Source organism: Podarcis gaigeae (genome assembly GCF_964106915.1).
Source record: "Podarcis gaigeae genome assembly, chromosome: 2".
NCBI classification, from domain to species: Eukaryota; Metazoa; Chordata; class Lepidosauria; order Squamata; family Lacertidae; genus Podarcis; species Podarcis gaigeae.
In genome coordinates, this window is record NC_139679.1 from 50237243 (window position 1) to 50255804 (window position 18562).

Sequence of the window (18562 nt, forward strand, 5' to 3'; positions counted from 1 at the left end):
AATAATAATAATAATAATAATAATAATAATAATAATAATAATTCTATTTGTATCCCACCCTCCCCAGCCAAAGCCAGGCTCAGGGTGGCTAACGTCATAGAGAAAGTGTGGAATAAACAAATCACTAATGGGAAGATGTATAAACACCTGCAAGCAAATCCAGATGGTTGCAGGGCGTTCAAACAAATCAGAATGAATGATCAATAAAGACCATATGTAATCTAACCTCTGCTTAAGCTTTGTGCTAGTAAATCAGAATGAATTATCAATAAGGTTTGCTTATTGGGTAGCAAGGGGGCATCTAACCAAATGCCAGAAGTGGGGAAATAGCCATCAGGTTGGACTACGGAGGTGGTGTGAGCACACATTTCCCAGATGAGTAAACCTAAACTGCTTGATTTCTTTTATTTCTGGGCTTTTAACTTAAACCAGCAGCCAGAAGCTTTACTTTGGAAAAACATGGCAGACCTGCAAAACCCATTCTGGTAGCAATGTACACGTGTGTGTAGAATCGTGGGGTTCTGGGCAACAGTGCCTAGAGTATCATTTCATAGAGGTATAATCTCAGATTTGCAGTCAAATGATTTTATTTATTGCTCCCCTCTCTCCCCATCTCCCCTCCCTTCTTATTGCCAAGAGGAACACCCACCAGTGTGTCTTCTCCAACAAGCTGGTTCTCATACTGTCTTCTTTATTTTCAGTCTCACCGAGTGTTCCTCAAGTTATGCCAAGATTGCCAAGGCAGTTGAAACATTTGTAAGCCTAGTCAAAGGCCTTTTGGAAAAGCTGTTGGACTACCGTGCTGTGATGAATGATGAAAGCAAGAACAACCGCATGAGCTGCACTGTGAATTTGTTGGTGTGTAGTGTTTTGAAGGCTTGCTTGAAGACGTTCTTCAGATAGTAAATCAAGAAATCCATACACTAGGATGGTGGGGAAATGTTTTGAAGTTGTGAGCAATCTACAAAATCTGCAAATGCTTGATCTGTTTTGAAGGTGGCTCATAGTAATGACTGAAGGGAGTAAACATAGAAAGGAAATGGAAGCTATACTGTATCCTCATATTATCATAGACCTGGAAGGGAAAAAATAAGTTATCAAGTCTAAATTGTATAATATTAGATAGAAACTTCTATCCAAAAAGTCTTAAGAGAACACTCCATGCATTCCCCAAAAAATAAAATCGGGCTGCTAAGAGAGCAGCAAGCCAATATGCTCAACAACAACATTTATATAGTACCTTTGGGGTACTATATTAGATCAGTAATTCTTACAGTAGCCCAGTAAGGTAGGTTGATACAATTCCCTTTATCCTGCTGATGGGACACTGAGGTTTAGAGGGTAGAATCATACCTAGTGTACTCATGCCTGAGGTAAAACTTGAATGAACCAGGTACTTCCTGATTCACAGCTTATCTACACTACTACTGTCTCTTACTGCTGTATACTTCATAGAAAACAACGTATGGTTCTAGATCATTGGTAGGCAAACTAAGGCCTGGGGGCTGGATTTGGCCCAATCGCCTTCTAAATCCGGCCTGTGGACAGTCTGGGAATCCGTGTGTTTTTACATGAGTAGAATGTGTCCTTTTATTTAAAATGCATCTCTAGGTTATTTGTGGGGCACAGGAATTCGTTCATTATTTTTTCCCAAAATATAGTCTGGCCCACCACAAGGTCTGAGGGACAGTGGACTGGCCCCCTGCTGAAAAAGTTTGCTGACCCCTGTTCTAGATCATAGAAATCATAGAATTGTACAGTTGGAAGGGACCCTGAGGATCTAGTACAGCCCCCTGCAATGCAGGAATATGCAGCTGCCCTATACAGGGATCGAACTGCAACCTTGGCATTTTCAGCACCACAATCTAACCAACTGAGCAATCATAATGCTCAGCACTGTAACTAAACCACACCTTACAGAGAAAGGCAACATTTGCCCTACCTACAAGGGTATTGGCCATTCTGAGCTGCCTAACTTATCCACCCTGTTTTCTGTCATCAAATGTATGTCACAGTTTGTGTATTTGATAAAAAATCGTCCCATTGGCTACTTATGAAAAACTGTCAGCCCCAACATGAACGTATACATTAGAATTCATGATATATCACTCGGCAGATAGAAGGCCTGATTCTTACTTTTCTCAAGCAAAAACTTTTCATCAACTTGCTGTCATGAACTCAAAAGATTTTCACCCTAATGATTTCAAAATATCATTTCATTGAGAATCAGCAGAACTGCTGTGGGGAAATATGTTATGACCCTAGATTGGGGCAGTACATTACCAATTATTGTATGAATTCTGGTTTCAATCAGAGGCAGTGCATAAGTAATGCATATTCATGTTAGCTAATTAAAGCCTTGAACTTTTAGTGATGAAATATGACATAAAGGCAAAGTGATTCCCTGAATGAAACTAACCATGATTTCTGTGTGCAAAGGTGATCAGATTTCATTCATTTTCCTTCTCTAGAATTTCTACAAGGAGATTAACCGTGAAGAGATGTATATAAGGTATGGTGATCGTTCAGCTGGTTTTGTTGTTATTGGAGATATCGCTATTGCTTTTCCTCACATAATCTACAGGAAGTTATATGGAATTGTGGTACATAACTGATAGCACTCCATTTCACTCGACTTTGCAATGTCTAAGGCTCATCCAGTCCTCTATAAATCTTTCTTGAGCCTTCTGCAACTAAGCCATGCCATACATATAACTTTAATTCCCCACCTCACCCTGGTATTTCATTTGAGTGAACCAATCAGGTGCCTGGCTTTCTCTCTCTAAAAGTTATGTAACGGGAGCTGAAATTTGAAGCAAAGTAGATGACACATTCCAAGTTGGCAGATGGAATCAATCCTGATTGCTTAGCATTAGACAAAAATCTGTAAATAAAGACCTGTTCTGTGGGGTGTGCTGCTGCTGTAGTGTCTTGCACATGGAGCACTACATTTGGAATTAGATCGGAAGTCGAAGATATCTTTGCAGAAACAGCTTTTTTATACGATGTATATTGTGAGTATGTGTGTGATGATGATAAATAGACACATTAGATTTGTAAAGCCATTAAATTGCATCTGTAAATCCATAGGCAACAGTCAGCATTTTAAACCCTGCTAGAAACATGCAAGTTGTTTCTCCCTTCCTCGCTCCCTATTTTCAACTCATAGGCAAACTTAGGATTTTATAAAGCAGGCCAACAAGCATCTTTCAAAGTAGTATATTAGGACAGGCAGTTTGTCAAGATGGATTGTACCTGCAATGTGAACTTGGAGATGTGCAGTGCATGCAGTTTACCTGTGCTTTCAGTTCTGATGTTCATTTTCTTTCTCTTGGAACAATAAAAATACAATGCAAGAACTGTTTTCTCCCTGCCCCACAAAAAATAATCCTTCTTTTGAATATGCACTCCTCTTAAAATTTTGAATTCAACATGTTACATCAGTTTCTTCATGAAACTTGCCTATCTTCTTATCAGGGCATGTTGCTTCTTCCCTTATATGAATACAGTATAAGGATATGGATATTTAGCAAGCCTTTTGTGTCTCTGTGAATTTGGATAATGTCAGCTGCAACTGACAGAAGATATATGTAGCTCCTATCATGGACTACAAGAAAGCATCAGCACCAACTCTGGTTTTAAGCCTGTTTTCAGTATAGATAGAAGCAAAGTGGTGAAAGGAGAATAATTAAGGATGTGAGGCTCCCTCATTTCTCTTTTTTGTAATGCAGCAAAAGTCAGTGGGAGTGGTCTTCAAAGCTCTCATTATGTTCTCATTTGTATGTCACATTGTCAAGCTCTGCTTCATAATGAAGGCAGTCAGAAATATAACATTTGATCCGGCCAGACATTAAGCATTTTTAAAGTTCTATTAGTCTGAACTCAGTTTTAATACATTAATTTATTATTATACGTCCCAGATTTGAATGGCGGCAGTCCTGCTCATCTTGCCAACTCTTCATTAACTTTTCTTTTGTTCTGTCTCCCTCACTCACTTCATCCACTAACAGGTACTTGTATAAACTTCGGGATCTTCATTTAGACTGCGAGAACTACACTGAGGCAGCCTATACTCTTCTGCTGCATGCTTCGCTTCTGAAAGTAAGTAATGTTATGAATTTCAGTTGGTCTACTGTGGCTGAGACTAACATTTGATACATTTCATGGGGCCTACAAACGGGACTATCAAGACAACTGTAAACCATTGGCCCTTTTCCATTAGCACCCCTAACAAAGTTTGAAATGGGAGAGCACTGAAGCCCATTTAAATCCCACGCTCTTCCACTTTCCCCCGGCCTTATACTGTATACAGCATGGGTAGGCAAACTAAGGCCCAGGGGCCGGATCTGGCCCAATCGCCTTCTAAATCTGGCAGTCTGTGAATCAGCGTGTTTTTACATGAATAGAATGTGTTCTTTTGTTTAAAATGCATCTCTGGGTTATTTGTGGGGCACAGAAATTTGTTCATCTTTTTCTTCAAAATATAGTCCGCCCCCCCCACAAGGTCTGAGGGACAGTGGACCAGCCCCCTGCTGGAAAAGTCTGCTGACCCCTGGTATACAGCATTAATGTCTCACATTGAACATAACTGATTTGTAGAAAAGACTCTACGACCCAAAAGTAGAGTCAATGCACATACTTTTGTAACCGAAGAAAATCTTTAATAAAAAAAGTTCTCCAAAGGAGATACAACACTTTTTCTACCGAGATATAAATGTACATGTGCAAATTTGCCCATCAGAATCAACATGCATATCACTGGTGTTGTTTTACACTGAAATACACACAGTGAGTGATTGGACAAGGACTGGGTCCATGCTCAGTGCATGTATTTTGTACTCAACTACAGTGTTGTACCTGGTTTGTCAGAACAAGACTGCTTTGTTTGTATCACTCCAGCTCCTAAATTATAGACAGATGGCAATTATGTATTTTCTTCTTATTTTCTCTTCTTCTCCTCCTCCTCCTCCTCCTCCTCCTCAGTGGTCTGATGAACAGTGCACTCCCCAAGTCATGCAAACAGAATTTCAGAGTTCACAAACTCATCGGCACCTGAAAGAACACTTGTATGAGATGATAATAGAATACTTTGACAAGGGAAAGGTACTATTATTATTATTATTATTATTATTATTATTATTTCCTGCTGAGGAGCTTTAGACAATGGCTTTTAAGTTTGTTCCACAATATAAAGCTCACCAGTTGTTTTTTAAATAGTCTGATGGGCTAATATAACATTCTTTCCATTTTGCATACATCATGAAGTATATTGCTTTTAGTCTTACTGGTGGTACAAACATAGTGTTTGTGCATAGATTTATTTTTTTACAAGTGTATGCAAGTTTCCATTAGCAAAGTGACCTTTCCATTAGCAAGGTGTTGCTATGATTGAGGCAACACATAGATTATGTATTGAGATCAAGCCAACACGTTAAGGTCTACGTGACACTGCTAAAGCCATCTAGGCTTTGGTCTATCATATTTTGAGGTCAATAGTAAAGCAGTTTTTATCTGTAAGGAGCAGATGTTTGCATTGAAATCACTGGAGAACTTAAAGGCTTTCTTTCAGAAGGCGTATTTATCTCCTAGGAAGGCACTAGTCTGTAGTAAATTCTACCCTGTGCACCTGACATCTTCCATTTAGCCGTGGCAATAGTTCAAAAGGTCTTGGAATTTGGTGATAGCATTGTGAAAGTTTCTTCTCCATTTACTTTTTGTCATGGCAACATGAAATGTGGCACAGATGTGGAGAAGGCCAGTGCGTATACATAAACAGGTCACTATTATACAGTGGAGGAAAAGTTGAGATTTGTAGATGTTATCTGGATAATATCTGGTGTCCTTGTCTTATAAAGAAGATTTTAATATGAGGGCATGTTTGCACAAAGGTGGACTTGATCTAATTTAGCGTAGACCTGGTTTACTGCATTAAGTTTGTACTGATACAGCAAGAACCTAGGGAAGTCTTTCCACAAGAATAAAATAATAAATTTTGAGATTTGCATGTATGAAATATCACGTCTTAAGATTAACATTAGCCTGTTTTTATCAGAAGGTGTGTGTAGTTGTTTGATACTCTTGACAGTGCCCCAAAAATCATACATCTATCAGAAATAAATGAGCTATGTGCTGAATTTCTAGCTTTATATTTTTGTGTATCTTAGCAAGCAGGTATGCATAACTTAAAAGAGAGATGGGTATAAAGTAGGCTAGATTGATTTAGGTGCCCTTTATGGCACTTAAATATAATACTTTTGGAAAGGTAACACACAAGCCTTTAAAAATATTGGCTCAAAGCAAATGCCTCTGGTAGCAGACGTGACATTCTTCTGGTCTTCAGAGATAAAAGCTGCCCTACCTGTGCTCTTCTTTTAATGCTTCATGCACCTTTCTTTTAATAATTTTACACCTTTATTTTTGCACATTAGTCTTTTGTGTTTCAGATACATTTGCCTCTAATACTTCATTTTACACATATCCTTAATTAGTGGTGTTTTAGATATATATTGTTTATAAAAATGTATTCCACTTAATGTAATAAAAAGCTCTAAGCAGTTCAATAATCAATAGAATTTTGTAAGGACTAGATGAAAACAAAATATGATTGTACCACAAAAAGCTGAGCAGCGTGCAGATCTTTCAACACTGGTGTAATATGTGGAAAGATGGATGTCCCACTAAGCACCACAACAGCTGTATTTTGCATGAGCTGCAGCTTCTGAACTGAGTGCATTACAGTAGCATAACGGTGAGTTTACCAATGTATGAATCACTATGACAAGACTATTCTTACCAACAGAATTCCAAAGTTGGTGTACCAGCTAAAGTTGGTAACGTGTTCTCCAAGCCACTGAGATCATCTGGGGCTCTTGTGAGAGCAGCACCCCTAACTATGCACCTCTTCCTTCAGAAAAAGTGCAACCCTATTATGATCTTTATATACAACAACGTATCTGAAAACCATCCAACCTTATTAGCTCTAATTGAACCCATGACTTCATGCTGGCACCATTTTAGAATATGCATGGACTCTCATTTCAGATTTCACAAAGAAATCAAGCTAGGCAGAATCATACTGGTGACACCTTGCCCAAATCTCCTAAAGATCACTCCAAGCAGTTTCATATAGATATGAAATAGCATTGTGGACAAACAGCACAGTCACCCAGTATTACTCCCTGGAAGCATCACTAAGATCGCCATACTTGGCGATGACTGTAAGCATTATTTATTTTTGTGATCTTGTGATTATGCTTCTGAATGTCCTGTTGTTTGCAGATGTGGGAAGAAGCAATATCCTTGTGCAAAGAGCTGGCAGAACAGTATGAAATGGAAATTTTTGATTATGAACTTCTCAGCCAGAACCTGGTAGGAATGCCACTCTCCAAAAATATCCAGTTACTTTTAATTTCGTATTTCTTTTTAAAACCTTTATGTAGATCCGATGGCCAGCATTAATCGTGTTGATTCATACATACTGCTGAATTACTCAGTGTTCAAAGACTTGCAGTTTAATATGTGATGTCAAGTGAACTAAAAGTGCTGTCTGTGGTATTTGATTCCTCCTTGCTGTTCCATATATGCAAATCCTGAAGTGTGTTTTGCATTTGCTGAGTGATGAAAGTGCATGTGTAAACTTACTTAGGTGGTGTTTGTCAATCTGTATTAAGCTGCTTAATAAAAGTAAATCAAGAACACTTATAAAAATGATCTTTGCTTTCTTTTCTCATTTAAGTTGATTGGAGAGAGGAGTGGGCCTGTTATGACATTCTGTAAGTTGTAGGAGGGTAGCTATGATGTAGCCAGGAAATCTTCATCAAGCTGGAAGGCACATGAAATTCTTTCTGGTCAAATGTCCTCTAAATCTTCAGATTTTATTTGCTTCAGGCATCAATTTTTTATTTCTTCTAGAATTTTTTAAATAATTCGCTGTGTGGGGTGAATAGTTGTTTTTCTTTTCATAGTAATATGCAAATGTACTAATATACAAATGCTCAAGGAAGCTATGTAAAGCATAATTGCCTACTTAATGAAAGTGATGTTAACCAGTTTCTTTTTACTGTGATGCTAAAGGAACCTATCTGTGTCTTTACTTTCAGAGGCAGCAAGCAAAGTTCTATGAAAATATTATGAAAATTCTGAGGCCTAAACCAGACTACTTTGCTGTTGGATATTACGGCCAAGGGTTCCCCACCTTTCTGAGGGTAAATGCATCTGCTTTGTGTACTTTATCTTTAATAACTGTTTGTACATAGCCCTAAGGAACACCAATATTCTGCCAGTGAAAATGGAGTTATTTACTGCAGGAGAGATTTATCTTCATTTGACTCTGCAATGCACAGGATTTCTCTTGCAGCCATCTGAAGTGTCATTTGTAACAATAGTGAGTGTCACATTTTCAGAAAGAAATGTGATTTATTTCATTCTGTTCTTTTTCCTGCTGCTTTCAAGGTTAGAAGAGGCTTACAGTGGTGATAAGGGAATGTTCTGGATTTTTACAAGACAATCATAATTAAGGAATGGTTTATAGCTGGAACTCTTCCTAATGAACAATAATAACAGCAATACAAATAGCCCAGAGAATGAAACAGGAAATCTAATGACGATTACATCTAGTGCGCTTCCATTTATATTTGTAATTTGTATAGGTGAAATCTCATAAAACAGCAGTGCCTTTACTACAGTTTTATGATTCCTGTTGCTGTTAATAGCTTAAACTTTCAAATGCTGCTAATCCACAAAGTCAATTTCCGCTTCCTCACCCTTCAAAAACTGATTAGCAGCGCAGCCATAGCCTGAGATACACTGAAGAATACTAGATGTCCCTACCCAGCCTATCAACCTACAGGAGAATTGTGTGAGTAAGGAGCAGTGGTCCATAATAAATGGACTTTTTGCTTCTTTAAAGAATGGCAAGGTTCTATTGTTGTTAGCCACTCTGAGCCCGGCTTCAGCTGGGGAGGGCGGGATATAAATAAAATTTTATTATTATTATTCACCTTTTTAAATTGGCCCTCACATATAATGTGTTGCAAATGATGACCTTGAAATATTGCTGATGTTAAGAAGACAGTGTTGCATATGCAGCCTGCATTCACTATTGCTAAGAGGAAAAGAGTATGTAATGTTCTAATGCATAGCAATATTATCTACAAGTTTGTAGTCTCAAAAGTCATCTAAGCTTTTCTTGCAGAACAAAGTGTTCATCTATCGTGGCAAAGAATATGAGCGGAGGGAAGATTTTCAAGCGCAGCTGATCAGCCACTTTCCAAATGCTGAAAAAATGACTACTACTGCACCCCCTGGAGAGAACATCAAAAACTCCACAGGCCAATGTATCCTTATAATCCTTATTAATAATCTATAGTTATTAATAAAGGGGAAAGAGATGCCTAGTGTTAGATGGAAGTCTAGAGAAAGCAATACCGAAATTCTCAGTGTTTTAGGTATATTTTTTGAAGATAAACTCCTAAAGTGTTTTACATATACATTGGAAATATATGGAGTATACAAATAGACATTCACATATTCCAAGAAGCTATGCTTGGTTGTGGCTCTATGAGCACTCGGTAACTGGCACAATTTACTACTCTGCTTAATGTGTAATGCTATATTTATTTTAGGTTTTCTGAAGTATTTAATGTACTCTCTTGTAGGCTACGACCTGCCAGTAAAAAACATCCCTGCTTTTGTAAATACGCATCTGTTGGGTTCAGCAGCTCTTTTCCAGTTGGCCACAGTGATCTTCACCTTTCTTTTTAATTATGTATTTATTTTTTAGAAAATGTTTGAGTTAACCAACATCACTTGAGAGACAGTTCCAGATACTTGTGTTTATCTAAAACTATGGGAAGGCAGGCAGGAGAAAATATATTTGCATGAGAGGATAGGAGAGAGGAGGAAGCAAATTGCACATTCTAAAATTGAAATAGGGTCTTTCTCCATAAAGATAAATCTGCCATTTGTGCTAAGTGCTAAGTGCATATCAGAATCCTTAATGAAACACAATGTGGGATGCATTCATTTCTCACTTCTTTATATTATACCGGATTGCATGGTTCAATGCTGAAGACAAAAAAATACTTTTAAGAGTTGAAAGTGCTATAATAACACTATTATTTTCCTCAGTGTACATACACTTTTTAAACCTACTATAAAAAGGTAAAGGGAACCCATTAGGTCCAGTCGTGACTGGCTCTGGGGTTGCGGCGCTCATCTTGCTCTATAGGCTGAGGGAGCCGGCATTTGTCCGCAGACATGCTGTGGCCAGCATGACTAAGCCGCTTCTGGCGAACCAGAGCAGCACACGGAAACATCATTTACCTTCCCACTGGAGCGGTACCTATTTATCTACTTGCACATGACATGCTTTCGAACTGCTAGGTTGGCAGGAGCAGGGACCAAGCAACGGGAGCTCAGCCCATCGCGGGGATTTGAACCGCCAACCTTCTGATCATCAAGTCCTAGGCTCTGTGGTTTAACCCACAGCGCCACCCGCGTCCCTGGTTAAACCTACTATAGAACCCTGAAAAACGAAGTTGCCTTATGGTGACTTAGACAGTTAGTCCATCTAACTCAACACTATCAACTGTGATTGGCAAAGGTATTCTTGATCTTTAAACTCCAGGATGGGTAACGTCTGGCCCTCGAGTTGTTGGACTCCAACTCCTATCATCCCTCATCATTAGCCATGCTGGCTGGGGCTGATGGGAGTTGGAGCCCAATAGCAAGAGGATTGAATGAGCTCAACCCCAGCTTTAACTGGAGATGTTGGGGACCTCTGCTACTGAACTATGAAGCTTCATTTGAAAATAATTACCAGAGGTGAGCATACATAGATGCCACAAACCATGATGTCTTTCACATACAACTTTAATATGCTGAAAAATTACTGTCCATCTCCAGCCTAAGAGGGAAGAGATGTTGACAGGATGATAAACAGTTATGGTTTAAAGGCATACATGGAACAGCTGTCATATCACAGTTGTGCTTTGTGCAGGCAGGCTTTACACAGAGAATGGTGTACATCATGTCAATACTGTGTCCACTACTGCAAAATGCATCAACGAAACTACTTAAAATAATTTTGCACATAGTTCTTGTTAGCTGTATATGCCGCTCTATGAATATGTCACAGAAATAATAAAAATTTGACCACAGTGGCACACCTAAGTCCATAGAGTGTTTAAGGATCATTCACAAAGTCAGAGAGCGGTTTGTTTCTTCATTAGACCACCATCACCCTCAGGTACAAAGCTGTATACTGACAATGCAAGTTTTAGCACCACAGTAATTCCTTTTTGTTTATTTTTAAACCTCTGCCACAATGGCACTCTTAACTCCAACAGTGGTTGGTAAAATCAGATATAAAACATTTAAAACAAAAAGTGCCATAAAACAGCTGCCATCGAGTCTATCACTCAGGGAGGAAAATCAAAAGTGTCACTGGGACACATCAGGCAGTATCTGAATGGCCTCATAGAAATGCCTATCTGAATGCCCTGAACAACAAGAGGTAGAGCAAAGCATCACCCTCCTATTGAAGGAAAAACAGTCATTTAGAGCAGGGATGGGTAACCTAGCACCCTCTACAGCAGGCTTCCTCAACCTCGGCCTTCCAGATGTTTTTGGCCTACAACATCCATGATCCCTAGCTAGCAGGACCAGTGATCAGGGATTATGGGAATTGTAGTCTCAAAAACATCTGGAGGGCTGAGGTTGAGGAAGCCTGCTCTACAGGTTGTTGAACTATAAATCCCATCATCCCTAACCTTTGGCCAACATCTGGAGGCTGGAGGGCCACAAGTTCCCCAACCCTGGTTCAGACCTTTCTTAATGCTAATAATAATAATAATAATAATAATAATAATAATAATAATAATAATAATAATAAATTTATTTATATGCCGCCCATCTGACTGGGTTCCCCCAGCCACTCTGGGGGCTTCCAGCAAATTGAAACACAATACACTCACTTTAGCTATTTTCTCAGCACGTTGCAACATTGAATGCATTATTTGTATTTGTTCTTTTGAAGTGAAAGGTTGTGGTGATTTTATTTCTAAGCATGACACTGTTTATTCAATCGGGTGGTATTTTTGGATCATGATTTGTCAAGACCATGTTCATACTGTACGGAGGGCTTAGAAAGCTTTGAAAGCCTTAAGCCTGTCTTTTATAGGAATGTTTTATAACAGCTTGTCAAAATATCATGTGTCTCCATTTCTCAGGCCCAACACTCAAGCTAAAAGCACTTAAGAACCAAGCTCTTTTTGTTTTCCATTCACCCTTCACCTTTCCTTTCTTCTGGCTTCCTATTCTGGGAAAGGAAGCTGTCACACATACACAATCACCTTTTAAAAAGAGACATTTCCTACCTGTAGGGCGCAATTTTGAAACACAATTTTAGTAACCAAACAAATGTTCCTTGTTTGATTTCTATATTATGCTGCAGTGCTTTCCACTCAAAGATGTAAGATGTAGGAATGTAGGAAGCTTCCTTTTTAGTCATTCATAAAGTGACTGAATGGTGGGACAATTGCAAGCAGTCTTGGATGAAACTGATTATCTTGACTCATTTCAGTCCTGGTTCAGATCCTACTATGAACCTTGGTCTCCCTGATGGATAAATTTAAGATAAGGATAAGGAGACAGTTAAGCAGAGTGTGACCTTGATGTTTTTATTTGGTGTCTCTGTGGTTTTTGATACTATTGAGCTGCTCAGAGTGGCTGGGGCAAGTCAGTCAGATGGACAGGGTACAAATAAAATTGTCGTCGTCATCATCTTCGTGAACTGAGTCAGTGAGAGATGTTTTGACAGCACTGTTTTAAAATGCTTTTGATTGTATCTCCAAGTTCAGTTTCAAATAATAGCACTGGGTGATTATTTGGGGGCCCTTGTTACTTTTGCTGTGCAATACCACAGGGTGCCATCTTGTCCTCAGTGCTCAGTGCCACCTCTTTTTCTCTGTAACATCTGATTCAGGGGAGACCATGCAAGACCTGGACCAGTGCCTGTACTTAGTGGTGGACTAGAATGAGGACCAATAAATTGAGTCTGACCCTGGCAAAACAGAGGACCTAGCTTGATAATTAATTGATTACCTGCTTGGGTTGGGGGTCATATGCCCTTTGAAAGACTTCTGATTCAATCTTTGTCACCAGTGGCCCCAGTGACCTTACCAGATTCAACTAATAAGGCATCTACAGCCCAGGATAGCCTGACCACTGTTTCTTGAGGTTGGCCCACAGGCTGAATTTAGTGCAAAATGCAGAGGCTGAACTACTCACTAGGGCAGGCTGAACTGCTCACCACCACCATGTTATGCTACTGCTGAAAGAAACTCACTGGCTGCCAATTAGCTACCAAGCTAAGTTGAAAGTGTTGGTTAAATCGCTTTAAGAAAGACATGTTGGCTCAATATATTTTAGACACATTGAAAGTAATATTTTTGAACCTAAATTTTAATTAATGTCTACTTTGGCAACTACTGTCAACTCCCCAATACTCCGTGTTTTTTGTTTCCAAGCTACTCATATCCGCTTACAAAGCTTAGCAGAATATGCTGTAATGTTTTTGTCCTTAACCAGTGTGATCTTAGATGTACAATGCTTCACAGTTCAACCAGTTTTGGAAGAACACCCTCAGTTCAAAAATAAGCCAGTTCCCGATCAGATTATCACGTGAGTTTATGTATTTGTTGAAACTGATTGTATAAAAATGCTTGAGAGTGGCATAGTCAGTGGGTTATCTTCTGTCTGGCGTCCCTACCAGCTAGAAATCTAAAAGGCAAGCCAAACTTCAGATGGAATGTAGCCTTTCATAACATGAGGAGCTTTAATCTTTATACTACTCAGGATCCCAGTATTTGTTGGAACGCCAATGTGAACCTACTCAGACAGCAAGAGAATCATCTAGGGCACTTCTCTGGGTGCCCTTGGCAAGAGAGGTTCAGAGGGTGCTGGCAAGGGAGAGGACTGTACAGAAAAAATAGTGCAAAGGACACCTACTAAGCAGAACTAGAAGGTGGTGAGCAGCCAAAGGAGGCTGGTAGGACCTGTTATCAGCACACAACTGTGTTGGTGACTTGCGGGTGTCATTTGTTAGTCCACCACACCTCACCCAGGATGATGTATCAGCAGAGTATGCAGAGCCCTAGCAGAGTCTTCAGAGATTTCCTGCTCCCAATGGAACAGCCTGTTCCAGATTCCTCTCCCATACAGTTCACAGTAACAAAGTATTTATTGTCTCCAGACACATGACAAATCGAAACACTACTATCTACTATATACAATTCTTTTGATCTTTGAAGTAAACATACTTATGTACAGATCCACAACCACCACACTAGGTAACGCTGCTGTGTAAAACCAGCAGCCTCTTCCCCTGACTCATAACAGATTCAGAGTCAGACCCAGGTCAGGATATAGAAGTCTGAGGCACTCTCTTTTCCATTTCAGCAGAGAGTATCAACAGACCTACAAAATGCACTTTGTTCTAATTTTTTATAGCCCTTGCATGAAGGATTAAAAGGATTAAAATGCAAAATGCCGTGGACTCAGAACAGGATGCGTGTAAGCAAGTGCTCTCTGCTTACAATATGGACTACTGGACCGGGTTTTTCCCCCTTGGGTCAAATGTTTGAACCCTACCCTGTCACAGCCATGGAGCCCAACAACATATAGAGAACCAGTTTTTTTTGCTTCACATACAGACTTAAATACCAGTCAATAAATAACATGTTTAGTTCATCAAATGTTAACTCCAAAGAGATCCTCCTTATTTAAGTAATTTTTAAAATTGGCAGCATAAGGCACTTCCCAGTTGTATCTGTTAGCTAATTTAAAGACTCTTCTACCATGAGACACACAAATTGCTACCCTAATAAGGGACACCTTGAAATGATGCACTGCATAAGTCTTTGTATCTGTCCTTCCATCTGTCATGTTGCCACTGCTACGTTTATTTCCCCACCCCCACCCTAGTCATTAAGCGGGAAACCTGACACTGAACCACCAATCTAGCTAATGCTGCCAAAAGCAGCTGATTGAAGAGAATGATAATTCAAATGTAATGCAATAGCCATAATCTATTAGATGGAACCTTTTGAGCTTTTGTTTCTTCTGATCATTTGTGCTGTAATGGGAGGATGGCAAGTATATCTCGGTGCTAACTTGGGAGGGAAATTAGCTAACAATAAAGCCAACATCAGTGAATGTGCTCAAGAGTGGCCAGATGCAAAGGCAAAATGTACCTGCTAAAATGTCCTCTTCTACACACTTATTAAAGATGTAGGATCCCTGCCCACTTTCCCATCTCTGCCCACCCTAATGCATTCTCCTAGCACCCTGGGATAATTTATTGGCTGCTTTGGGGGAGCTGCAACTCCTAATCTTTCAAGCCACACTTCTCCCTACTAATACTTCTTTCTCCTTTTTTTACTTGACATGTCATATTGAATGTTTAGCCTTATTCAGATGCTCTTTGTCCCTACTGGTCAACATGGGAGTGAGTAGCAGGGATGCACCAAGCCTTTGCATGCCAGTTTCTTTGCTCAAAGAACAGTCTGTAGAAATAGGTCCTTTGTCTGTACAGCTTCCTCATGACCCAGAACCTCAGTGGTTTGGGGTTCTTTACCACGTATAGCTGTATATGTGAAGTTTCCACGTACAAAGGCTAGGTGACTGGCAGATAGGTGGGGCAAGCCAGAATCTGACCTGCTGTCTGGAAAAGGTTCCTCATCACAGGGCTAGCGGGTGTGGCTATTCAACATATATTCAAAAAGAGCACCTGAATAGGGCTTTGACCCCCCACTCATTACTATATTTTGTAACTGAGGTTATGGTCAAATCTTTCTGTTGTTTCTTCATCAGTGTCTAAGATTCATTTCTCTACCTAAAGACTTCATCCATTGTGATCTCCTTCCTATTGTTTGCTGGGTAGAAATAATTACAGTAGTACCTTGGTTCCTGAACTCAATCCATTCTGGAAGTCCATTAGACTTCCAAAACATTTGCAAACCAAGGTGCGGCTTCCGATTGGCCCCGGAGACAATGCTGACAGCCGAAACGGACGTTCGGCTTCCCAAAAACATTTGCAAACCAGGACACTTATTTCCGGGTTTATGACATTCGGGAGCCAATTTGTTCGGAAGCCAAGCTGTGGTCCAGTAAATAGCTCTGGTCCAGTAAATTGGTAACCACACAAAAGTAATTAGAGGAGTGTGTGTGTTTTACAGTGTCATCTTTACCAGACCAGGTCATAAGCAGTTCATTCCATTACCAACGAAATCTTCTTTTTAAAGGCCTGCGAGTTCTTAAGTGGATATGTATCCATTATTCAAAATAATGAATTGGCCCCTGCCAAAGGCGCAGGCCCAGAGGGGTGCAAAAATCACTCCACTGCACTCTGGCTCAGAGTGGCTAGGAGCCCGCCCACCTGTCCACATTCCCTGGGCAGCTCCTCCGCTGCTCTGGGTGGCCTGGCAAGGCACACAGACTATTCTGGGCACCTCAGGGGAGAAATCCCATTACTAGCATGGACCATCGCAGAGGAGGAAAGCAAGCTTTTTGAGTTTCTGGTCCAGGGTCTCTCCTGGCTTCAGAGGTGCCAATACAGCTCCTAGCCAAAGGTGCAAGGAATTGAGGGGGGGCAATATATCTCATTGCCATGGGCACAAGGCACAAGTGGACACAGATACAGCTCCATGCCAAGGGTACAAGGGAGCCTAAGTACGCCTCTGAGTTCTGGTCAAACTGTTGGGTACAGTTTGAATGGAGGGAGCAGAAGGCGCAGTTTGCTGTTTAAGATCATAGCTGTCACCCAAATGACCATGCGCCTCATGGGCAACAACATCTGTACAATGATGCCTTCTTTCCCTTCCATCATCTTCCTTCTCCATAGCTATGAAAATAGTTCTGATGGTGATCATAGCTCTCTGCTCCCATTTGAGTCACCTTCTAGACTTACACAGGTGCCTCTGTCTTTTTCTCCTCTTTTGCATACTCTGGGCTCAGAAACTTCTACTGTCTGTCCCTTTGACTTCATATTTTCGGTCCAGTATACCTGAAGAAGCGTCTTCACCCCCATCGTTCTACATGGACACCAAGATCCAGCGGCGAGGGCCTTCTGCCGGTTCCTTCGCTGCGAGAAGTGAGGTTACAGGGAACCAGGCAGAGGGCTTTCTCGGTAGTGGCGCCCGCCCTGTGGAACGCCCTCCCATCAGATGTCAAAAGAGATAAACAACTACCTGACGTTTAGAAGACATCTGAAGTTTAGAGAAGTTTTTAAGGACTGGTGTTTTAATGTATATTTAATCTCTGTTGGAAGCCGCCCAGAGTGGCTGGAGAAACCCAGCCAGATGGTTGGGGTACAAATAATAAATGGTGATGATGGTGATGATGTCTGGAACAGACATGGTCCATCTGGTTACCCGTTCTTCAAGCTCCTCTGCTACTAGGTCTGTATGGATGTTGCTTTTGTGCACTTCCTGCTGCCAGTTAAATGTCTTTCACTCCTCTTGATGCTCCATTACCTTTTCCTGTCTTAGCTCATAAACAATGACTGTATCACTGTGTTACTTCTAGCCAAAGACTCTGGCAATTCAGTATTATATATTCAGCATCTCATACTGTTTGGAGTTATACGTTCAGAACCTGGAACGAAATGTTGCACAGTAGAGTACTCTTGTTTAGGATGCCAGCCAGCCATGCCTTTGCCCCCGGTTTTCCATTTCTGCCCTCCCCCAAGTCAGTCTGTATTCCATGCACACTGATCCTGCTTGGTCCTCCTTGAGCAGTTTTGAGCCTATCTCCTGCCTTAGATTTGTACTTTTGTGTGCCCTGGAGTTTCCCCAAGCCTTCCTCTTATACACTGTTAGTGCCATTCTGGGAAACTGGCCTGTGAGTTTTCCACTGGAACTCAAGGACACACTTCATGTAGCTGATGAAGTGGACCGCAATCCACAAAAAGATTATACCATAATAAATTGGTTAGTCTTTAAGGCACCACATGACTTGATGGTTGTTTTTACCATTGATCTTGGTGCGGCTTACTTCTGAGCAGACATATATAGGATTGCCTTATTTTCTAGAGATAGACTTTTATAATTAAACTAAGACAGCTGGATCTGAAACAGATATCACTATCCTGACTTCAGAAACATGCTTAAGAAGGTGAGTTTTCCAGCCATCATGATTAAGAGAGTGAAACGCATTGGGAATAAAGGGATGATGATGATGATGATGATGATGATGATTAAATGATATATGCAATCCAACATCTTCTGGACAGACAAGTTTGCCAGCTTACAGTCCAGAGCTCCTCACTCAGTGAAGGAGCATGAGTTCTCAGATTCAAATTTTAGACTCTCTAGTTCAACCTGATCTTAGGTATTAGGAAAGAGCCCTGGAGATATATTTGCCATGAAGACAGTCAAAGTAGATAGTACTGGGCCGGAGGGCATCAATTATCTACTCAGTTTGGTTCATGTGTGCTTAACTGTGTCCGCCTTCCCTACTTTTGTCTTCTATGTGGCTGGCTGACTGACTGAATGGCAACAAA

At 40.4% G+C, this 18562-nt stretch overlaps 1 protein-coding gene across 7 annotated transcripts in view; it reads left to right on the plus strand.

Moving 5' to 3' along the window:
* The window catches only part of DOCK2 (dedicator of cytokinesis 2), a 249142-nt gene that overhangs the window by 205904 nt on the left and 24676 nt on the right, over positions 1-18562 (plus strand). For all 7 annotated transcript variants that reach the window (XM_083718724.1, XM_083718730.1, XM_083718728.1 and 4 more), the window contains 8 exons: positions 702-858; positions 2472-2512; positions 4011-4101; positions 4984-5103; positions 7279-7368; positions 8100-8204; positions 9194-9335; positions 13602-13683. In XM_083718724.1, the coding sequence (XP_083574850.1) occupies positions 702-858; positions 2472-2512; positions 4011-4101; positions 4984-5103; positions 7279-7368; positions 8100-8204; positions 9194-9335; positions 13602-13683 (828 nt within the window). The remainder of the gene's footprint in view (positions 1-701; positions 859-2471; positions 2513-4010; positions 4102-4983; positions 5104-7278; positions 7369-8099; positions 8205-9193; positions 9336-13601; positions 13684-18562) is intronic.